The sequence below is a fragment of the Anguilla rostrata genome, chromosome 9 (assembly GCF_018555375.3).
Source record: "Anguilla rostrata isolate EN2019 chromosome 9, ASM1855537v3, whole genome shotgun sequence".
NCBI lineage: Eukaryota > Metazoa > Chordata > Actinopteri > Anguilliformes > Anguillidae > Anguilla > Anguilla rostrata.
In genome coordinates, this window is record NC_057941.1 from 38555315 (window position 1) to 38580864 (window position 25550).

Genomic DNA, 25550 nt, shown 5'->3' on the forward strand with positions numbered 1-25550 from the left:
AGACACTTGTCATGCTGTTTTTTTAAAGTAGGTTTTTAAAGTAGATTTTTGGCAGGTGCAACGAAACTGCGAAAAATCGGTGTGTAACAAAATGCACAGACTCCTAAACCAAGATCCATATTGTAAAGTGAAGTTGAAGGCGAAAATGGAAATCTGCATTTAAAATAGGCCTATGAATTGTATTCTCATAAAGTTGCCGAAATTTTTTATTTGAAATACATAGGCTACAGATCATATAATTACATAAACAATCCAGGTTTTACTCTTATGCATGTCTCTCTGTCTCTCTTGCCAGTCTCAATTTACGATTACGAAACGGTTGCTAGGCTATCTAGATAACTCCATAGAGCAGGGGTGTCAAACTCAATTTGGCTCTGGGGCCGGATCCAGACTTTCTGTTCTCGGGTGGGCCGGATCAGTAAAAGACTGTCAACTCCAAATATTTAGCTTTGTTTTTCAGTACTATGCTTTATCATTCAGCCTACATTTGTAGCCTACCCTACATATTATAATCACGGATGACAAGGGATCTTTTCTAAGCACAACACATTTATTCACAAACAATGGAAAAAAAAAAATGATTTCATGTTAGGCGGTGAATGTGTTAACAACTGGTTTATTTTAACAGTTAAGTGAATGCAGTTTTACACCTGAACCAACTCACCACACTAAACAAACTCAAGTGGGAGCTATGAAAAAAATATTTTCGCCTTAATTGTCATACTGCTTTGAAATAAATAAAAAAAGAAATACAAAATAAAAGTTATAGCAGTGCATGGGCAATAAGATTAGACTACATCAGATTAAACTACTAGGCTGGGCCTACTGAAGCTGAGAATATACTGCACAATATTAATTGTCTTTAATATGAAACCAGATTAATCTTATTTTTAATGATCTGTATTCATGAGTGCAAACAAATTTCGTGTCATCACACTTTTTTTCTCTTACTGCACTCCTGCAGTCTACTTGCTGCTGCTGGCTCCTGAAACTTGGGATCTTTTTGCCTTCACAAGGGTATCGATATTAGGTGTCAAATCCTGAGTAGCAGCACATTTAACAATGTCATTCAAGTGTTTATTTGTTAACCTTGAGCGCTGCTTTGTTTTATTATTGTTCATTACGGAGAACACCTGTTCACAAAGATAAGTAGTCCCAAACATGGATAGAACCTTTGCAGCCATGGCTGTTATTTTGGGGTAACCTGGCACGAGATATTGATAAAACGTATCCAATCCCACGGACCCAAATTTATCCTTCATAGCGGAATCGCACTGCAAGTCAATAAGCTCGAGTTGAATGTCAGCTGGCATATCAGAAGGCTTCACTGTAAATGGCGAGCGAAAAAAGCCAAATTTGTTCTCAAGTTCACTGAATACCTGAAACCTCTGCTCAAACTCTCGCAGCAAATCTGTTATGTTGTCTTTATATTTTTCCAAATCATTATCGGGACGGTCTGGTGCCTCCGGACGCACAGCTGTGAGACAAGAGAAATGCGCGGTGTCACCGTTGGATAGCTGCGTCTCCACAGTGACAGTTTCATCTTGAACGCACTTATGCTGTCGTAATATTGAGTGACAACTCTGTTACGGCCCTGCAATGTAGTGTTAAGTGTATTCAAGTGTTGTGTAATATCAACCATAAACGCAAGATCCTGCACCCATTCCTTGCATTTAAGTTCCTTTACTGGGCGTCCCTTCTTCTCCATGAACTGTCTAATTTCCCCTCGTAGCTCAAAGAAGCACTCCGTGTCCACTTTTCTTTTTTTGACAGTGCCATTTTGGGAAGGGTGTGTTGACCGATAACTTGTTTAGTAGTGGTGAATTGTGAAGCAAGATTGCCGGTTTATTTTTAGTACTAACTCGTGTCAATGCCGCATGCTGGACGTGAGCTCTTTTACACATTTACTGCCCTCCCGCGGCCGGAGGGAGCATTTGGTTTGTATTTATTTTAAAAAATCATAACTTTTGATAGAAATAAGCTAGAGACTCGCTTCTTTTTTTGACATACTCAGAAATTTATGCCGGGCCGGATTAAATCATCCAACGGGCCGGGTCCGGCCCGCGGGCCGTATGTTTGACATGCCTGCCATAGAGAGTGCATTGCAGTCCATACGCTCACGGGTTCGGCGAGCTTTCCAGTCTTTAGTCCTATTCGCACGGGACTAGTAGGCCTTTTACCTGGGGACCTCATGTGGTTTAGAAATTACCCCCCGCGTCTGTGTTTCGTGCTGCGCATTCAAACGGGATAAGCGAAGTCTGTATTTTACTCGAATTTATTTAGCCTACAGCAGTGTGAAGCTAGCGACATTAAGGACTTTCGCGCGGGTCTGAAAATTTCAAAATAAAAGACCGACGGTAAAACCACTGATACGATCAGCAAAATGAAATTAATTAAGGAAAAATCAGACTGAAGTTGTCGTAAAATATGAACTATTCGTTTTCTATTTGTACAATATTAAAACAACTTCGATTTCAAACACAGACATTGTAAAACTATTCACAACACTAATATTAATTACAAACAAATATGTCTTCCTTTTTTCTACTTTTTTCCCCTACATTTTTAACAATGACAAAGCAAAATTTTAAATGGAGAATTAAAGGTAAAATACACCCAATACTTTTAATTATTACTGCAATATCCAATACAACATTACATCAGTACATGAGTTTAACTTAATGGTAAGGGAAGAATTAGAGTAATTTAAAATGCATTGCTTCAACATTCTGTGCTAACTTGTAACATCAACTATGCAACTTAAAACAAATAAATATGAAAATGTGGCTGGATATTGCACTAGAATGGCAAGGAGAATATTAACACTTGTTTGTAAAGGCGAAAACATCACACACAGAATATCATGGCTGGGGTAAAAGCATGCAGTACATAGGCAAATTTCATTCAATTAAATCCCAATTGCTTTCTGATAGCATAACTATTCAATGGCTGCGGCTTGGACATGTTCCAAGATAGAGTGTTGAACTGGACTCACTCTCAGATATGTTCATTATTCAATAGGTTATAGAAATGGCGGTGAACATGATACTGCAATTATCAATAAGCCAATGCTTCTGATACTATAACAGATAACATGCTCTGCTGCCTCCCTGGACATGTTGTCTCAATGATATGGGGGTGTTTTGAATACCTTGGACCCTCCACTCTTCAGATATGGTGTCACTTATATCAAATAAGCGTTATAGAAAATGTGGCTGGGGTTTGAACATGCAGTACATAGGCAAATTTAATTCAATTAAGCTCCAATTGCTTTCTGATACTATAACAGATAACATGCTCTGCTGCCTCCCCTGGACATGTTGTCTCAATGATATGGGGGTGTTTTGAAAACCTTGGACCCTCCACTCTTCAGATATGGTGTCACTTATATCAAATAAGCGTCATAGAAAATGTGGCTGGGGTTTGAACATGCAGTACATAGGCGAATTTCATTCAATTAAATCCCAATTGCTTTCTGATAGCATGACATATATAATGCGCTGCTGCCTCCCCTGGACATGTTGTGTTGTCTCAATGATATGGGGGTGTTTTGAATATTTTGGACCCTCCACTCTTCAGATATGGTGTCACTTATATCAAAAAAGCGTAATAGAAAATGTCATTGAGACAACATGTCCAGGGGAGGCAGCAGCGCCTGATGTACACGATCCATTGACCTATACTAGCAGTAGAGAGGAATACACTGTTTAGTTGAACCACAACATTTTCTATCAAATTTTCTATCATATCATTTGATATCTTTGTCATCATATCAATTTAGTGAATGGCTGTATGCAGTAAATGTCTATTGTTAATTCAAGTCTTAACAGATAACTTTTGGTCTGACTCTGGAATGTGGGTCCAAATGTTATCTATTTAGAGTTGAATTAGCACTGGACATTTTATTGTGTACTAACAAACCCATGCCACATGCCACAATTGTTATAGGATCATCTAGAGTTGTTAGAACACCTCAGTGGTAACATGACCTATTAATTATGACAAATATGCTGGAATCCGTTTTATATTCTCCTACAAAAAAGCAAGATCATGGTATTTCATATTTAGACTTACTGCACTTCCAAGAATCAACATGGCAGAAATATAAAAAAAGCTTTATAAAAATACACGCGCAGGCAGACTTTTATTTCGAACGATTTCCGACGAATCTGCCGTCGAATTGTCGCTCACGGTCGCTCATTTCACCGTACTTTAGCCTGCTCATACCCTACTCGCTATATTGACTGACGCCGCATTGACTGCTTCGGCCCGTTGCTGCGATACGTCAACGTCGCCGTCATATTGGACCAGGCAAGACTGCCCTGAAAACAAATATAAGTAAACGGGGCAGCTGCGGTTTTTCTGGATAAAAAGCACTATAACGTTTACATTTCTCAACCGATTTCAATGAGTCGTTTTTATATTCAAGCGTTTATGGTCTGCTTGGAGTAGCCTACAAAAAAAGTTTTATCTCCAGTTACTTAGAATCTCGATAGTTAGTCTATAATCGCTGCTAGACGCTCAAGAGAGGAGTGTGTAGGTAGGTAACAAGCAAAGCTAGCCTTACAATCAAGGTTATTTGATGTTTACAATCCAACTCAAGTTAGCTAGCAATGCATTTATTACTTTCTAGCCAGCTTGCCAGGTTAAAAATTAACTGTGGAAATTCCTTGTGACAATGAATTATTTCCCACCATGTAAACCTAACGTTGATACCTATTTTTATACGGTCTATGGTTGATCACACTCCTCTCTTGAGTATGAATTTACCGACATTATCCCCCCGGATATGATTGAAAATGTCAAGGCTCTGCTCTGCGTAACCGTAAAATACAACCCCAAATCACCGAGATGCAGTTTCGCACGGGATTAAGATCACAGACGACCTCAGCAATTATTACAAGTTACTAGAGGTCCCCAGGTAGTGTACTAGTCCCGTGCGAATGGGGCATTTGTAGCCTATGTGGAATACTGGGGTAAAGTTGGTTTTATATTGGGATATTCGGACTCCGGCTTCAGTAGATCACGAACGAAACGTCAAATAATCAAACAAACCATAAATTGTGTGGGCATAAAATATTACAAGCTACAGCCTTAGTATTTACCAAAGTCTTTCCTATATTCATATATTTAAACGAACTTCGACAGAATTGAGCTATATTCAGCATCTCGCGCTTCCGGAGATTTAAGGGGCCGTCTCCACCGGAAATGTTTAACTTGCAGTTACGAAGTTATTGATTTTCCCAAATAAAAATTCACCAAAATTAAGTAACATTTCCAAATCTGAAAGTTGTAGTATGCCGAGTAGGGGGCCTTGTATTAAGTATTGTTGGTTTTAGTGTTGTTCTACTGACAGCTGTAAAGTTATTGCATGCCAAATAAAAACTGACCTTAATTGAAGAAAAACATTAAAGAAAAAAGACAAATTCACCTAAATTAATCTAGACCTCTTTTAAGCATGGCAGCACAGTCCACTGTCATGGTGGTGCTGTAGGGTAATGGGTAAGGAACTGCCCTTGCATCCAGAAGGTTGATGGCTCGATTCTCAGGTTGAATGCTGTTGTTTTACACTTGAGCAAGATACTTAACCTGCATTGTTTCAGTATATATCAAGTTGTATAAATGGATACGATCTAAGTGCTGTGTAAAGAGTTGTGTGGTTCAACTGATGGTTGCAAAGCTTTGAATTTTTTTCCAAATACAAATTTGCCTGAATTAAACAAATTAGAAAATTTGTGAACCTGACAGTTGCAGTATGGCCGGTAGGGAGTTGTCTATTAAGTGTGTGCTTTTCTGCTATCCTATTTGCAGTTGATTCGCCACTGAAATGTTTTTGTTATAAGGTGTACCAAAATTAAACCAAAAAAAGTTCATATGTAAAAGCAGCAGTATTGTCAATGGAGCATGTACTATGTGGAGGCTTGTTGTTAATGTTGTCCACCACACAGTTGAAAATCTATTGAAATTATAAAAATAAATAAATAAATAAAAACATCAAATGAAAACATGGAAGATTTCCAAACCGAAAAGCTGTAATGTCGTCAATGGGATGCAATGCAAGGGGGTGCTGATTTTAGTGCATCCCATCGTACAATTGAGAATTTATTGAATTTTAGAAATGAAAAAAAATATACAAAATTAAAACCAGCTTATTAAAAAAGTAATCAACAGATGCAAAATGTCCAAACTTAAAAGCTGCAGTATGGTCATCATAAGTTTACTCCACAGTCCAAGGTAGGTATTATACACGACGGCTTTGACATCTTGCAACTCCTCAGTTTCTTGGTCTGTACTTTGTAGACGATCCCTAAACACTCGGCGCACCGGCGGCTTTAAAGATAAATTTTTCAAAACGTAAGTAGGCTAATTCTGTCGAAAATGTGGTTGTAATCGACTGCCTACGTTGCCAGGGTTAATAATTTAGTTATGGTATCGTATTTGAACGTTTCGTTCGTGAGCTATTGAAGCAGGAAGTCCGAATATCCCAATATAAAACCAACTTCACCCCAGTATAAGACATCTCATAAAAAACACGTTTTCAACTTATAAATGCCAAGTTATTCACGCATAGCCTACCAAGCTGTGTCTATAACTCATTCATTCAAACTGGCAAAATCTAGGTCTGCCATTAAAGTTCTGATATCAAAATGACGCCAAGTTGTAGGGCTATCTTGCCTAACTTGGCTGGATGGCATACCTGCCATCCGAATAATTGTCTGAATATAAGAGGTAGCAGATCGGTATGAAATTATGTACAGTATTTAAAGTAAGAAGATATTGCAGCTTTAACGAGTGGGAATGGGTAGTTAATGTTGCAATCATGACATAATTTCCTGGAATGGGTGGGGCAGACGTGAGCAACTACCACTGTCTGTCAGGACTGTAGCCTAATTGTATTCTGTTGTATAGTTTACGTGTCGCAATGGCTGCATCAGATTGGAAAAAGAAATGCAAAGTGGAATGGAGCCTGGGAGATGATATTCCGATGCCTGACACCGTCGACTGGAAAACGATCTACGAGAAGAAACCGTTTGGTCGGAACTTGCTGAAGAATCCTGCTCCGTTCGGTACAGTTTCGTGTCTGGAAACCATCTCTCTATAAACTATTTCGGATAAAGTAGGAAGGATTTTGGTGGTATAGGCTATTTTGTTGGCAAATAATGGTTTATAGCCTTCCAAACACGTTAATAACCGAGCGAATATTTTATGGTGAAAATTCGTTCATCTAAGCGTTCAGGTTGAAAACTCGGCTAGTTTGGTTGAAAATACGTCGTCAGGCTATATAGGTAAAAACCTGAGTTTTAACGTAGGCCTACATTAATCTAGTCCGTTTGTCAGTGCTTCTCTCAGAGTAGATTTCCACCTCTCTAGACATCTAGATTCCGGCTTTGGCTCACTTGGGAGATTTGACCGTCTGGCAATTAAGGCAGTTTAATTTGTGATTAGGTATACCTACTAGCTAGTCTACAGCCACATTTGTCATGCCAGTTTTAAATGTTTTTTTTTTATTATCTTTGTTTTCAGGAATAATATTGAGTAGGCTATATAGGCACGAAAAAAGTGGAAGAACATAAACGTTAATAAAACACGAGAATGTTTTCTGAATGTGTTATTTGTAAAACTAGGTAAATACGGAGTCTACGGCAGTGCTCTACTATAACGTCTCCGTTTCTCCTCAGGTCTGACTCACTGTGCCCCGCCTCCTGAGCATGAGCTGGCCGGAATGCCTGGAGCGGAGCCGCCTCGCTTCGAACCAGAGGGTTAGTGCGCCTACCATAAAGTAGGAGCTGGAAAGGCAGGAGGAGTCATTATGTTGCAGAAACAAATAGCGTTCAGTGCACCTCAACATTGTCAATTTCGCAATGGCTATAATGGAGAAACACTTGCCTTTTTTCTGCCAAGCTGACAAGTTCACAATTTTATTTTGCGTGCAGGCTAACCATAAAATATATATAATGGGATTACTGTGTGCTTTTCCTGACACAGCTTGATAACAGATAATAGAGATTTTAATTATTTGTTGAAGCAGCCCTGGACTTCGGTTGATCTTGATTTGCAGGACAAGCTGATGAATAGCATACAAAGACCTTGAAAAGGTTGAATTAAATAAACTTTCATGCCATAAAGTTAGAGCATTGATTATACTAGATAGTGCCTACCAATCTGATATAGAAGTTGTATTTATAGAAGTTAGTAGTTCATGTGTAAGGCTGCTGAAATTGTTAAATATCAATTTGGATATGCAAACATTTTTATGATGAACTGTTAAAGGCGGTCCTTGGTTCGAATCCCAGCCCGGCCGTTTCTATGTGAGGTTTGCTCGTTCTCCCTATGCCCGCCTGGGATTCCTCCAGGTACTCTGGTTTCCTCCCACAGTTCAGATACAGGTTAGGACCCCTTAAGTCACATTGGCCCATATTTTCAATCATACTGGTCACACAATACACCGTTTCCAAGTGTTAAAACATACGGTTCTGTATCTATAAACTATTTTCCTGTGCCAATGTTTTAGTGACAACAGTTCCTTATTTTGTAATTTGGGGTGACAAAACAAGCTTAGGGGTCCTCACCTTCTTTTTGCTTTGGAAATCCACAGACAACACACATCACAATAAAGTCAGTATGCTTGTCTTGGCAAGAATCCAGTGAACAAAATCAGCTGTCATTTTTAGTCCCAGAACTGTGCTAACTTGGATAAACCTTGATAGTGGGACCCGCAACAACTCAACATGGACAGTTTGAAAACGTGTTTTTTATGACATATCATTTCTTTTGTTATGTGATGTAATGTAATGTGAGAACAGTAATGCATATAAATTTAGACTATGAGAAGTATGCATACATCTACATACATGCAACACGCATACAGCGTTAGGCAGTGCCAGATGTAGACTGGTTTGATTGGGAGGCAGAGTGAGATTTTGGGGGGGCCAAGTTGAGGACATGATTTGTGATGAACAGCAGAGTGCACCTGGGTGTGAAAATGCGAAACGGATGTGGATTATGGCTATCCTTGTGTGAATTTGTACAGTCTGATGAACGTGTACCGTTTAGCACTTTTGCTTTGTTGTATATGTAAAACAATGGCTGTGACAAAGTGGCCGAAGTATAGAAGAGGTTTGCACCGTGAGAAAAGCAACAGAGATGTCCCCAGTGTATGTACTCACTGATTTGACGGCCATTCAACCACCCTTCATAGACAAAATTATCAGCAAGTTCGTAGAATTTCAGCTCCCTAGGTTACAAGTTGTGTACCCTTCTGTCTCGCTCCATTTTCTGTTATTTCGTCGAGATGCACTTTTTTTTCTAAGGATTATTTTGATATGCTTAGCTGTAGGTAGGATTCCTCTTTGCTGTTTTGCTTAGCTAGATCACTGACCTTACGTGATAATTGGAAGTAGTAGAACAGGAAGGAACACTTGACAGTGGAGAATAGCAGCATACACAGATGTCCCAGCAATCTTTGCATATAAGAAAATAACAGTAGTATGAGAGAAGTGAGGACAAATGATGAAATTGAGTAGTTGAAACAATATGTTTTTAGCAGAATGGGCATGTAGGCGAAGTCTGACATAATTACAGTGCAAAGAAAATAGTGACCATAAGCGAGATGAGTTTTCTTGTTGAACGGTATATAAAACAGACGGTATTACTAATTGCTTGTTTAAATAGTTGTTGAAGTAATGCGTGAAATTGCGCAGGGAAACGTTTGTATAAATATACTTTTCTGACATTCAGTACTAGTAGTTAATTATGAATGAGTCATGTTTTTAAATGTAATGCTTTAATGGGGTGTTGCAGACAGTTCATACGTAGTAATTGTTTGTATGTGGGTAGATAGAGAAGAGGACGAGGTAACATGAATGTAGAAACGTGGCATTTGCTGATAAGAATGTTTTCTACAGTAGCCAAGTGAAGAAATATAGTTTGTAGAAACAAGTCAGCTGGTGTAACTTTCAGAAAATCAATAAATTTACCGTCATGAAATGCATATGGCTGGCCGTGAGTGACTTTTGGTAAACATGCATTGAAGATTGTGACATTTTGATAAGTACAAAAGCAATAGACAATTATTAGTTAGCAAATATAAGTATAAGAAAATGTAATTTAAGATATGCTCAAGGGTGAGTCAGGATTTGATCGTCCAACCTTGTGCTTTCCAGTCAATGACATTGGCAGTGCGCCACCATCAAGTAGCTGTTCAAAGGTGTGAATTTTCTTGGTCAAATGTGTCTGTGGTTTTAAAGAAGAAGACATAAAGTAAACACAGCTAAGCTCTGGTTGTATCCATATGGCCTGGCAATATTGTAGGCGGTTAACTAAACATGTAGATGGTATGCCATAATGCTGTGTATACGTTTGGTGAACGGTGGGTAGATGTGGTGCAAAATAAATAGTTGAGAAGTAATAGACAATTATTAGTGAGCAAATAAGCATGTATAAGACATTTGCTTCAAGTGGGATTTGACCCTGTGACTCAACGATTCATAGTCCTCAACATTACCACCAAGCCACAAACTGTCTACTTGTAGAGAGTGGCAATTTTTGTGGGGAAAAAGATATAAGTCCATTTTGTGTGTGTATGTGACATTTTGATTGGCTGGTGTTGGGGAAGGATTGGCTGGTGTGCGTAAAATCACCAATGGGGAGACATTCTTTGTGGGCTAGGAGCATTTCTGGCAGGAGAAGAAGAAGGAGAAAATGCAAAATCCTACCAGCAACAGGTTCTTGATATAAGAAGTCATTTCCCTCTTCACATACCTGTATACACAGGTGGATCCAAATTGGACAATTCCGTTTCTGCTACAGCTGTGATTGGACACCAACGTTATGGCATCCGCATTCCAGAACAAAGTTCAGTTTTTACAGCAGAAGCCCACGCTTTGGCTCTGGAACACATTGAACATGCACAACAACGGGACTTTTTAATTTTTACAGACTCTAAATCATGCCTCCAAGCACTGGAATCTTTGAAAACAGACCACCCCATAGTAGTTCAGATTTTGGCTAAAATCTGTTTTTTACATAAACAGAACTACAGCATCATGTTTTGTTGGGTACCAGGCCATTGTGGTATCTATGGAAATTAACAGGCTGACATTGCTGCAAAGGAGGCCCAAACTACAAGAGTCAGGGAATGTTTACTACCACCATCAGACCTGACCTTGCTTACATGCTTACGTCATAAACAAGTGGCAGGCGGAATGGGACCAGTGCGAAGGTAACGAACTGCATGAAATTAACCCAGAAATTGGAAAGAGACTTGTGTTTTCTTTTAAAAGACGATGGGACCAAATCGTTTTTACAAGGTGTCGGATAGGTCACTCAAGACTCACCCATGCCTTTTTATTAAAGGGTGAAGAACCACCATCATGCGACTCCTGCAGCATTCCCTTGACTGTCAAGCACATTTTACTGAACTGCCCTGCCTTTAATGCCACAAGACAACGGTTTTATTCAGAAAGTTCCATGAAAGATGTTTTTAACAATGTGTCCCCTGAAATAATTTTAGACCTGTTATCACAAGTACATTTGAAACATCTTATATAGGTTTTATTAAATTTTCTGGTTTTCTATTGATCGATTTCTACTTTCTATATATTGAAATGTTATCATTACCATGTTCTTGCCATGAAATGGCCTTAGATGCCGACATGGCTCTAAATACCAAAAAAAAAAGAAGCAAAGTCCCTTTAGTGCCAAACTCTCGCTGCTGTATAGGTATGGGGAATGCTCCACCAAGGGGTAACTTGGCTGGATGGCATACCTGCCATCCCAATAGCTAATATGTTTATTTTCTACAATCTTCCAGACCTGTTGCTGCCAGTGGTTGCAAGGTGAGAGCTAGGAGTGAGAAGAGGAGGGTGAGTGTGACAAGCAAGGGGAACTTCATCCAGGAGAATATATTATAAATTAAAGCCGCAAGCGGCGTTGGGAGGGGTCCAAGCATTGGCACAATTGCACCCCCTATGGAGCGCTTTTAAAATAACTTTGTCCTCATGATCATATACTTTCACCCAACATATCTACTGAATATCATGATGAGCAATGGATTGGAATGTGTGTCTGACGTTGTAAAATATTGATGACTTATGGCCAAATTTGTGCTAAGACATGCTGTCTGATGACTTAGTTGCGTCACCATGGATGTGTCCTGGCTGCTTCCCGTAAAGGCCTTTACTATGTAGTAACACTTAGATGGCCCGGCGTGTATGTACAGCTGCAGTGTTTCTGCGCCACAACTAAAAAAAGGCGTCACACTAGTGTTGTCACGATACCTTTAAGTTGAAGCCTCTTCAACATATTAATAAGCATAGGCCTATAGTGTTACAACACTAAACAATAGAAAAATATATTAAATATATTTCAAAAATTAAACAGTTGTAAACTAAATAATCTACAAAACAGGTCTTTCACCTTTAAATAGATTTAAAAACAGCATATTTTAATAACAATACAGCATCTATCTATAATAAAATATTTCCAAAAAGGAACACCTGTTGCTACTGAAGTGAACTGAGTCGAAGCTTGCGCTGTATCAAGGAGCTGTGTGCACAAGCGCAAGTCACCTCACTTGGCAGCCTTAGTTGCTACTGCCATCTAGCGAAGATTCTGACAAATTACACTTTTCATCCTCTAAATCAGTAATGCGGGAAACACATTTCCCTGGCTTTTACATTGGACACAAAACTACCGAACGTCCGAACGTTGAATACTGAACCGTTTCTCTTTATTTAAGTACCGAAAAAGTGCTGAAGTTTCGGAATACCGTGCAACACTACGTCAGACACATATTCCAGTCCATTGCTCAGCTTAGCAGATAATGCACATTTCAGAGTGCCCCAGAGACAGATAGAATAATAACACATAAATACACATTTCAAATAATAAATACGACATTGAGAAAAAGAAAAACAAAAGACGAATTATCAACGCTTGACCTGCGTGCTGCGCGCAGTATCTTACTGTATTATTTATTTAGACATTGGCAAATAAGAATTTTCAGTTACGCTGACCTATAAAACGCTATTCCAAAAGCAAAATCAGACATGTTATAGCTACATCGTTAGAAAGTTTTTACTCTCACCTACTGAATACATGAATTGTCAATCAAGCTAAATTGTACTAAAAAGGGCGACAACGCCGTAAGCAACAGGTGTGGTATTACACACAGCTATTTTTGAAAGTAGCCTACCCAGATATCACAAATGCGCGTATATTTCACAAACGGATTGTCCAAGACAATATATGACCACTCAGGCTCAAAAGGGACATCTCTACACGTAAAACCAGTGGTAAGATTGTATTTTTATTCAATATTTAGTCCCAGATATTGACTGTAGAATGACATGGTATAATTTTTTAAAAACTTTGTCTCATTTATTTCGTTATTCAGTGAGCAGCGTTTTCACTGCTGTATTGGCATATTTTAGGGCTAATGTCGGGTTTATCATGTTGCTACGGAATATTACATTACATTACAAGCATTTGGCAGACGCTCTTATCCAGAGCGACGTACAACAAAGTGTATAACCATAACCAGGAACAAGTGTGTTGAAAACCCTAGAGAGAAATACCGTTCCAAGTGCAGGGAACAACTGCTAGTTCAACTTGGACCCTGTAGGTTAAACTGATTAACACTAACACAAACAAGAACAGCAACAACGCAGTCTATGCAAAAATTCAAGCAATAGTTAAGATGAGTGCATTAAGTCACCTACGAAACAGCTACCTAGTTACAACCCTAAGCTTACAGTCAATCTAGAGATTAAATTGAGAATACGATTTCTCTCAGCATAATGACGGATTCAAAGACCAAATGAACTCACCTGATATTGTCATCAAATGGATCCATGCCAAAGAAAAGTAATTATTCATCCTCTCAAAAAGCTTTTACTAACAAACTTTTAGTAGCAAAAAACGAAATATCAACTCGCCATCCATGCTAACTGCTTCCTACGCTCAGAGTATCATATTATTTATTTAGACATTGGCAGAGTACAGCATTAATTGCATCTTTTGTTTATATTCAACATTAGTAATTGCAGCGAGAAACTGCAGCTGTAGACACAAGATAGTGTGTTATGTTATGGTTGCAACGGAACAAAGCGGACATTTTAGCGGAGAAAACTGCCACGCCCCAACTAAAAAGTCTAAACGGCGGGCAAACAATATGGCGGACATAGGTGGGGCCAATGGCAAAGTTGTAGAGGACGTTCAGATGCATAGGTCGATGAAGTTTTGTGTTGATCTAACTCATGGTGTGGGAGTTATGGGCTTTTACGTGTTACTCTTTGTTATAGTGCCACCATCTGGCTGACGTACGTGATTTTTAGTGCCTGAGTAGTGGGGGGCCATAGGAACCCACCTGCAAAATTTGGTTGCTCCAGGACTTATGGTTGCTGAGCCTCAGACACTTTTAGCGGAAAAAAATAAGAATAATAATCCTACCACCAGCTTCGCTGCTTGGACCCCTAATAATCCTAACAAATAGAATAGGGTTCCACCAGCTTCGCTGCTTGGACCCCTAATAATAATAATAATAATCCTAACAGATACAATAGGGTTCCACCAGCTTCGCTGCTTGGACCCCTAATTATATGGAATTTTACACATCTAATAACCATAATATCATTTGATTATCAAGTGTCCTTTTTGAGTCTCTAAATGGCTTTTTTTTGGAAACCTGCCTAGACACAGCTCAGGAAAAACAATGCAGAAGGCTCATTTTTGTGGTATCGTTATCAAATTTGAACCAGGATTTGTCCAGTATAGTGAGGTATCTGTATTGTGTTTCTAAGCCCACCAACCGCAGCCTCAAGCATCTGTATCCACTGAAAAAAATATTTTAGTTGAGAAAGAACTTCCACTGTGTTTGAGCTTCTGTTATATAGTTTCAGTAATTAGAATAATTCTGACTCTTTGAAAACAAACTCCCAAGGGATACCTTTCGGAAGAGACCAGGATTATCCCTGTAGTCAAAAGCGTCCAAGAACAGTAACCATTTTATTTTTGGTATGTTATTTTCTCCTCTGAGGGCAACTTCCCATTGGAAACTATTCAAAAGTGGAAGGGCTTATGGAAACCTGTATTTTAAAACAAATTAGGTTTTTAAAAAATGTATTGTTCAACAGGACATTTGGATGTAGCAAGGTTACATTACATGTTTGTTATTTTTCTTATCTGTGATTACCTCTGGAACTATGGTTAATGCCAGTTTTCATCCTGCTTGCTGATGGATTTGATCACTTGCACCATTTTTTAAATGGTGAAACAGTGACATCCCACTCTCCATGTCTTGAAGCATTTTGGTTTGAGAACAGCCGATTATCTTTTTGCTTGATTGCTGCTCTTACTCAATTGCTTGTATGTGACATGCACTTCCTGTTTGTGGTGGAGCGTGAGGGGAAGACGTGGTTTGGAAAAGTTTGTTACAGGATTGCATTGTTCTTTCAAGTGTGTATTTTATATTATTTCGAGTTTTTAAAACCCATATTTTATAACCTACTTTTTTTCCACTGTTAAGCACTCGGCAAGCAAACTAGCTGGTTAGCTACTTCGGCCACCTTCTTGCAGACCGGAGGTTTTTTTAGTGTGGTATTTCACCTCCCCAGGAGCAAAATATATTTGTAGTTAGATAGTTTGCCTTTATTGTTACGTGTAAACTTTAGCTGTAGTTTATTATGACCTGATTCTGGATAAATTATGGTTGTATTTTGAGATACTGTATAGATGAAATATAACCTAGTACAAGGGTTCTCTCAGTTATTGCTACTTAGCAAAAGCTAGCTAAGTTAGTTGATTATAACCTGATTGATTCTGCATGTGGTAGTTCTTTATCATGTTATTAATTCAATGCTTAATGTTAGATCGTTAAAAGTGCCTTATTTTTTCCTCTATGGTTTCTGCTGCTAGTTGTTCGGAGCCACTCGGATGTTTTGAAGTTGTGGTCTTAGTGTTTCCACCTCGCCACTTACTCTAGACTTCAAGAGAGATAGAGTGATAGTTAGGGGGTAGTCTGGCCAAAGCTGTGTGTAAGAGTTTACAGAATGATCATGCTTCTGGAAAGCGATTTTCAGGGGGAGCTAGTCTGCCATCGTTGCTGTCTGGTCCTGGAAGGGCAGGAATTGGACCTGGCCCTTGACCCTGTGAGTGGGAGGATTGATGAGCCACTGGGCATTGGTGATAGTGGGGGACTCAGTTATTTGTGGGGTATACAGCATAGTCTGTGTGTTGCCTGCCTGGTGCACTGGTGAGAGATCTCCTGGAGCGTGAGGAAAAGCTCCAGGCCGGGGCGGTGCGGGATCCCGTGGTCATGGTTCATGTACAGTAGGAACCAATGGCATAAGTAAGGGTAGGTTTGAGGTTTTGCAGGAAACATTTGTTGAGCTAGCAGAAAAGATTAGGAGCTGAACCTCCACTGTAGTTTTTATGGAATACTACCACATACAAGCAGAGGAAAGCTGGGGTTGAGGGAATGGGAGACGATGTGTAGAAGTCATAATTTGAAATGTTTTTGCTTGAATGCTAGAAGTATTAAAAAAATATATTTTTGGAACTTGAGGCTGCTATTAATAGTGGGGGCTGTGACATAGTTGGGATTAGAGAGACATGGCTTGGGGAGGAGGATGGGGATGGATATGATATTGAGGGGTACAAACTCATTAGGAAGAATAGATCCAGTAAAAGAGGTGGAGGTGTAGCTCTTTGTAAAAGATTTTTCTTCTTCTTTAAATTCCAGTTCATGCTTAGTGAGGATATTTGAATTAAGCACATAGGAGAATGTGACAAGGGCCAGTAGTGTGAATTCAATGCACTTTGGAAACAAAACAGACAATAGAAAAGTGAGGAAGAATTTTTAGATGTTATAAATTATGTTTTTGGCACCGTATGTCAGTCAGCCTACAAGAGGGAAATCAATTCTGGATCTGGTGCTATGTAGCCTAATGATCTTGACAGAATTTGTAACATAGATGTAACTGAGCCACTTGGGTTTAGCGATCATTCTGCAGTTAGTTTTAAAAATTCGAATGAACAAAGCCTCTTCTACAGCCCAAATTTTTACATGTAGATGAAATTTTAACAAGATGCGAGCAAATTGAAGTAATATTGACTTGGGTGCAACTTCTTTATTGCAAGACTGTGAATGAAAAGTGGGGCAGGTTCAAAAGGCACAATGTAAATGTATTTAAAAGTTAAGGAACAGTCAGTTGATGAAGCAGTATCCCCAATGGATGAACAAGGCTGTACAGGAGAGTTTGAGAAAAAAAATGAACTGTGTAAGATATATAAAAACGACAGCACTGAGAAAAATAAGGCTGAACAGTCTTTAGAAACTGAAGAAATACTGAGGACTGGAAGCATGGTAATATAATACCAATATATAGAAAATTGACCATATGGATCTAGGAAACTACAGACCTGTCAGTTTAACTTGCTTCACATGTTAAATACTGGAATCTATCATTAGAGAGAGGTTAGAAGTGTTTATTGAAAATAACAACATCCTATGGGATAGCTGGCATGGTTTTTCACGAGGGAAGATCCCTTGTGAGTCCCTCAAGGATCGGTGCTGCGACCACTGATCTTGACAGGGACATAGAAAGTGTATTAGTAAAATTTGCAGATGATGCAAAACTGGGAGGCCCAGCTAATAGTTTGAAATCTACTAAAGTAATCCAAGAAGATTTAAACAAAATCCAGAAGTGGATGGAAACCTGGCAAATGAAATTCAGTATAGCCAAATGTAAAGTTCTGCATATGGGAGATAAAAAATATAAGGCAGGATTGGGAGATTTGAAAAAGACTTGATCAAAGCCTTTTAGGTTCTAGGCACTGTGTTGTAGCAGTAAAAAGGCCAACAGGATGCTGGGATATATAGCTAAAAGTACTGAGTATAAATCCAAGGAAGTTATACTTACCTCATACAATACATTTGTTGGACCATGCTTGCACTGTGTGCAATTCTGTGTACCGTACTACAAGAAGGATATAGAAGCTGTGGAAAAGGCCCTATGAAAGGCAACCAAATTGATTCCTGGTATTAAAGATTAAAGCTATGAGGAAAGCGTTAAGATGCTTAATCTCTTCAAGTTTAGTAAAAAGGAGTCTTTGTGGCGATTTTATTGAGGCTTATACGTTCATATATGGGATTAACAAAGTGAACCATAAGAGATTCTTAAGGTTGAGTTCTGTTAGTAGAATGAGTGGACATAACTGGAAATTAGGAGAAGGTAAATCCCATACAGACATTAGAATTTTTTTAACGCAGAGAGTAGTCAATGTGTGGAATAGCCTGACAGGTCACGCAGTAGAGGCAGAAACTGGGGGTTTTTAAGACCAGGCTTGATACAGTGTTGGATACTATCTACTCTGTAGGTAATCAGAGCACTAGGTACAGTTTGGTCAGAAAAATGCAGAGCATTGTTGGGCTGTTCTCGTCGTTATGTTATGTCATGTTATGTCATGTTTAGTCTCGCATAGCCAGACCTATCTCCTCACTTCGTTTCAGCGCTGTGCCAGCGCTGGAGAAAGGTCTGGCTCAACCCATTATCATTCCGGTATAGGGGGAAGAAACGCTCTGGCTTGTTTGTATTTCTTTAAACCAATCACAATCGTCTTAGGCGGCGCTAAGCCCAGGATGCAGTGACAGTGCCCTTGCAAAAACGGTAGCACGCAGATAGCGGAAGAGGAGGAGAATTCCGACTGAAATAGTCGGCCAATGGCAGCGTTATACCCACAGTCTATATCCTGTGCGTCAGACTATGTCATGTTATAAGCTTGAGTAAGTAGGGGTTAGAAAATATTGCTGTGAAAATGGGCAACCTGAATGGTATCCAATCACAAGTCTAACAGAGTCAGTTGCAATCATCCTGATAATGGTGGTATTAAAGGCCTGGCACTTCATAGGCATGTATTTGATATTATTTTTTCACTGCACAGTATCACTTCATGCTGCAACAGCAACATAGAAAGCAAGTTATTGCTAGGTAGCGGGCTGTGAATTCTTAGATATATTGTGATGATGGCTAACTACCTATATATTGCCAGAATGATTACTATATGTAGGTATAGTTATTATAGTGTTATTTTTATTTTATTTTTTTTAAATTAATGCTACTACTAATAATAATTCTAGGTCATTAGTTCAAACACAAGATTTCCAACACAAGATTCCAATAGGCCCGAATGGGTCAAGAACAAGAAGAGGGACACATTCAGGTGGATTCCCTTAGCATGTTCTGTTCTGTGCTCCCATGGGATGCTCAGCCTCAGAATTTGGTCAGCCCATTGTAAAGATTTTAAAATCCACCTTTTCAGTAGTGTTTTTGCTGAAAAAATGCAAAAACTCTGCAATGACATATTAATGTTGTTTTTTATGTTGCTTGTTTTTTTCTTATTTCAAAGAATTTTAAACTTACTTTTTTTCTATATTGCAAGCTGTAATAGGCTTACAAAAAGTATTTATTTTTTAAAATGTCAAGGTATAAATATGCCTGTTTACAATGCTTTGCATTATCAGAGAAACATCACCAAAACTTGTGTGGAACTATCAGCTGAGGGAATTGTGATATAGTCTATGTTGTATATAATAAAATTACAGATTACTTTCTCAGCATCTACGAATTCAAAGGTGAAAGTATCTTTCAGTTTAGATATAAAGTATAAACCCTGTATCTGTAATACCTTTGTATAAGAAAAAGGATCATTACGTGATTTTACTTGACATAACTCAATAGAAAAGTTGTAGTTGAGCTTTATTCATTGGTTAGCAAAAACTTGTTCAACATATGACCCCATTGACATGGTGTGGTACACTGTATGGCATACTAGTTTCTGCAACATTGGCTATAGAAAAAGTCCTATGCTTCCATGAATATACTGACATGGCAATCATCTGATGTATAAATGTGTATTTCTCCACATGTGTTTGAAGATTTTTGTGTTTATACATTTTTTTTTGATAATTACAGTGTGTAGGCATCATTCAAGGCCACACTTCTCTCAGTCAGCCTTATGTAATTTTATTGTGTACTTCAGTAAAAGTATGGGTATACCTCAGAGATATTAACCTGAGACTGGCTGGTCAAATGAACAGGTGGGAACCCAGAAGTAGCATATGGAAATATTCTTTTCAGTTCCATATTACAGTGAGCTCCATAACCTAGACATATTTTTTTCTTGATTTGGCACTGTACTCTAGAATTTTTTTTATTTCTAATCAAACATTTCACATGTGGCTAAATTTAAAATTTTTAGATTTTATTTAAGGGTATTTCAGATCTGAAACACAATTCAAGAGGCAGACGTGGATGTGTCAGTGACTACTGTCCACAGAAGACTTCATGAACATAACTATAGAGGCTACACAGCAAAATGCAAAGCACTAGTTAGCCACAAAAAACATAATGACTAGGTTACAGTTTGTGAAGTAGTTAAAAGAGCCTGCAGAGTTCTGGAAAAAGGTCTGGTGGACAGATGAGACCAAGATTCTCTTATCTCAGAGTGATAGCAAAAGCAAAATGAGCGCCAAAAAGAACTGCCCAAGATCCAAACCACCCCCCCCCCTTCTCATATGTGAAACATGGTACTGGCTCACATGTTTTTGTTGATGATGTAGTTGCTGATGGTTGTAGCAGAATGAATTCTGAAGTGTCCAAAAGCATCTTACCTGCTCAAGTTCAAGAAAATGTCTCCAAACTCATTGGATGTTGCTTCATCCCACAGCAAGACAATGGTCCCAGACATACTGCTAAAGCAAAAAGCTAAAAGCTGGAAAATTCTTGACTGGCTAAGCCATTCACCTAATCTGAGTCCAACTGAACATGCATTTCAAATGCTGAAGAGAACACTAAAGGGAAATACCCCCTGAAACAAGCAGGATCTGAAGATGGCTGCAGTTCAGGCTTGTCAGGTTATCGCCAGAGAAGATACTCAGCAACTGGTGATGTCTACTAATCACAGAATTTAAGCAGTCATTACATGCAAAGGATATTAAACAATTTACTACACGACTACTTTCATTTACATAACATGCAACAAATGACTAAACATGACTTTCATTTGCATAACATCAATGTGCCCTGAAATGGGGGGGTTATGTAAAAACGGTGCTGTATTTTCTACATAGCAAAACCAAAGTGTGTAGAAGTACCCTTAAATAAAATATGAGAACATGCACTTTAATGCACTTTAGTTTGATTAAAAATCTAAAATTGTAGAGTATAGAGCCAAATCAAGAAAAAATATTTCTGCCCAAAACATTATGGAGCACAGTTATTGCAATACACAGTTCTCTTTGTCATTATCTCTGATTCCAAAAATGCCTTCAAATGGAATTGAGTAAAATTTTGTTAAAAAAACAGCAAATACATATTTCCCTCTGTAACTGCATGTTGGGTCTGTGTAAAATCTGCAAGTTTGGAAGAAGTTTTCATGGGAGTGACATAATCAACAAAAAGCAACAATACTTTGTAGACCATACAACATGGGTTTTAATGTGTTTCTGAAGACTGACATGTAGGCCTACATATATTCAGTAACAGTGCTAGAAGCAATTTAAGTTGAATTGGGCAGTCAGAAGCTGCATGCGCTCCCACAGCCAACTGTTCCCCTTTCAATGTTCCCTTGCTGTGTCTTTTTTGCACAGCACAAATTGTAACTACTTTGTGTTGAACTTTCTGCTCACCCTGAGCATCCATCTAAAACTTGTATTGGACAATGGCTGTCAGTTTCTCTGTGATCGTACTGTACATGTAGGCTGTATTCTTGATGACCTTAACTTACTATTTGCAATGTTTTTGTTTTAGAGAATGCAAGACAGATGCTTTTTTTGCTAGCAGTTATTATTATTCTGCATTTTTTGAAAACATATGTAGAAGAAAAGATGTACTTGTGATATTCACATTTAAAATTTATTATTTATGTATTATAAGAGACACATTGAGAGCAGGTGCCCTCTTTTACAAGCGTGTAGAATATACACATGAAATACCATTAGAAAGTAAAATAAGTATCACAAAGCAAAATAAATATTTAATATACAAAACGAAACAGTTATTTAAAACCCTAAACAAATACAGAATAAAATAAATAAAAAATAAATAAATACATTTAAATATCCTAAAACATAAAAAAAATATTCACTTAAAACATTCACAGTTCAGACCAACCAAATTATGTATCACCATTCTGAATTGCTTTAGAGACACTGGTTCCGCATTAACCGTGAGGGCTAAATGGTAAGCAACATCCAGTAACCTCAAGTGTGAGACAGCCTATATATAACATAATCATCCAAAACAGAGAGAAATGTTTCCTTGACAATCCTCTGTCTGCAGGCCATAGGAAAACAAGATTTGTTCCTTCACCATCACCAAGCTTATAATATATGTATATATATTTTACCAGATTGTCAATGTGAGTTTTAAAAGTTAATTTTGGTCAAGCCAAATGCCTAGATATTTATATGCAGAGACTTTCTTTATATTAGCACCACTTAATGTATTGATCATTAGCGTATTGACGATTTCTTGCCTTTGAGAATAGCATGCATTTTGTTTTAGATGTATTTAGCACAAGCTTGAAATTCAGCAGTGCATGCTGCAAATAGTGAAAAGCAGACTGAAGATTTTCAACAGCTATATGCATAGAATGACCACAGCAGTAAATTATTGTGCCATCAGCATATAAGTGGAACTTTGCAGAAGTTATAGAAGATGTGTAAAAGATTATTAATATACAGTGTAAACAAGACTGATCCTAAGATAGAATCCTGAGGACCTCCTGTTATGACACTTAATGTTTCAGATCATATACTACCAAAAACCACACTCTTTAATTTGATTGGTAGTTCTTAAACTGTTTGAAAGCTGTGGTATCAAGGCCATTTAAGGAGAGTTTGTGTAAAAGAATGGGATGAGCAACCATATCAAAAGCCTTAGACAAATCTACAAAAAGAGCTGCTCAGAACTGATGATTGTCCAAAACAGATATAATATAATTTATGACTAAGGAGGTAGTGGTGATGGTGCTGTGTCCAGACCTTAAACCAGACTGTCGGTGACATAGGATTGAATGGCTAGCCAGGAAGACCCATTTATCAGTGATTCTAAAGTTTTTGCTAAGCAAGGTAACTTATAAATGGGCAGTAAATCATGTAATTATGGGTTATGTAAAAGGAGCCTATCAAATTTTGAAGATTACACTGGTGGTAATAGTCAGATAATATATATGCTGATCTCTGGCATGCTGGTAATTAAGCTATTTTAATGATTTATTTGTACAAGAAGGGCAGAATTGTGATAATTATTACAAGATTTTATTGTAATAATTTTGATGCATTTCTGTCTGAGCTGGTAAGTGTATAATATTTAGTTTTTGCATTTTTAACATCTGTAAAATGCAATTGTTTCTTAACTACCTAAAAGTATACCAGTCAGAGGGGGACCCAGTGCTCATAGCAATTTTCAATGCTCAACTCCTTTGCTGAAATAATCATGAAATATCTTGGGAGAAACAAGGATTAAATTTATTTTAACCCATATGTGCCATTCGGTTTGGCGGTGAAGCGGATTGGTCTTGGCAATGCTGGCTGGTAGAGAGAACACACACCTGGGTTGCATTAACTAATCAGCCCAGGTGCTTAAAGGTGTATTGCTCTCCACACTTCAGGGCCGATACCGAGAGCGCGTTTCTTTATTGGAGTTTTGTTTCATTTTGGTTTTGTTTCTTTAAAATTAAAAGTAGGAGGAGTGGGTCCGCTGGAAAGCAGGCCTGCTACAAGCAGCAAACTGAAATAGTTATCGCTCTCTTTTACTTTCCTTTATGTTTGTTATTTTAATTTGTTGTTTTAGATTATTGTTTTTGCCCAGAAACCATGAGGGGGAATGGTGAAGATGCTTGTTTATTTGATTTTGGGTTTGTGTGGGCGTGGTCTCTCTCTTTCCATGCGGCAATCAAGTGTTTCCAGGAACTTCCGCATCTCCCTCCCAGGGGTGTCACACTGGCGTGTGACACCATAACTTTCTAGAAGGTGCATGTTTATCCACCATAGCATTAAAGGTACTTATAAAGGATGCTAAAGCTGTCTCAACATCAAGAATTTGAAAATGTGAGATATATAACTCTTATGGAGGTCATGAATAAAAATCGTGTTCATTTTCATTTAAATTCCTAAGATTTCTCTTGTTAATGTAAAGGGGATATGATTTCTTAAACTGTCATGCTCTAACACAGACAATAGGGCAATGGTCAGTAATACAAGACCAAAAACACCATTAGTCACCATTTTCTCTGGTCTATTGCAAAGTATAATACTGATAAGAGTAGATTTGCATGTTTCAGGCTTGGACAGTTTTGTTCTGTGACTATCTGAGTTTAAATCAAAACAGACCTTACATTTATCAGAAACATCTCTTGGCCAATAAAAATAAAAATCACCCATAACGATTAATGCAGAAATCAAATAACTAAAATTAATCACTTCCAATTATTCCTTTTAACATTAAAAATGGGCATCTGCATTTTGGCTTTACTTTCAATTTTATTAATGTTTCAATGTTCTGAATGACCCACAATCCCAGAAATTTGTATCTATAATGTTCGACTGTTGTGCATACTTCAGCCTGTTACACCAGATGCAGTTTCTCCTCTTGTAAAAACTGATTTGCCTTTAATGTATTCCCTATGAATTCTGAACTTAGCAGACATAAAATTAGTTGGTATCTACAGTTCAAATGACTGTATGGAGTTACAGCAAGGGGCAACAACTCGCCTCTATTAGTGAAGCCTTTTACCCCAGTGGCTACTGCGTGAACTGCAACGCCTGGTTGCAAAAAGAACTTGAAACTCCGCCCACCCAATGTTAAGTCAATGGGGAAAGCCTGAAAAGAGGCCAATTTTAAATATAAAATATAAATATAAAGTCAATAAATTTTTTACACAAGAAATTATGGTTTAACTAGTTAATCCCATCCCTTGTAATGTCTCCCCTGGGTCTGATGTTTTAAAATAATTCCGCCAAAATTCCCAAATCTGGGTTAATTTCAGTGTGTGCAATGTGGCTTGTCTTATTACCGTATGAGCATATAAGGATTTCCCCATCCTCGCAAGCAAGCAGAGTGCTTCAGCGGCAGGTGTGATGCTGTGTCTTTTCATTCCAATTAGCTAGCTACATACGATCTCACCATTTAAAAGTCCAAGGTCCAAAAATGCTGTGGCCTGCGTTCAACTGTACTAACCGCTGTTCTAAGGATTCTTCTCTCCAGTTCTTTCGGTTTGAGACATTTTCCGATAAACAAGGTTCTATGTCAAAACACGATTTCTGACCATTTCGGGGTTTCAGTTCATTCTCATAAAGTCTCATCTTTTATAATTTGTATATGTTGCTGGTGAAATCAGAATTGTAAGCAGTTTTGAAGTTTCTTTAAGAAGACAAGCTAGGGGGATTTACTTAGGTAGGGGGAGTAAGCTTACTTTCTTGCTATCGATCTATCTGTCTATCTAGCTAACTTGCTAGCTAGTTATCTCGTTATATATATGTCTAGCTG

The 25550-nt window shown here is 38.2% G+C and overlaps 1 protein-coding gene across 1 annotated transcript in view; it reads left to right on the forward strand.

Moving 5' to 3' along the window:
* Positions 1–6832: 6832 nt before the first annotated feature.
* The window catches only part of nccrp1 (P1, F-box associated domain containing), a 36932-nt gene continuing 18214 nt past the window's right edge, over positions 6833–25550 (forward strand). Inside the window, exons 1-2 of the mRNA XM_064352074.1 lie at positions 6833–7067; positions 7680–7760. Coding sequence (XP_064208144.1) covers positions 6923–7067; positions 7680–7760 — 226 coding nt within the window. The 5' untranslated portion in view covers positions 6833–6922. The remainder of the gene's footprint in view (positions 7068–7679; positions 7761–25550) is intronic.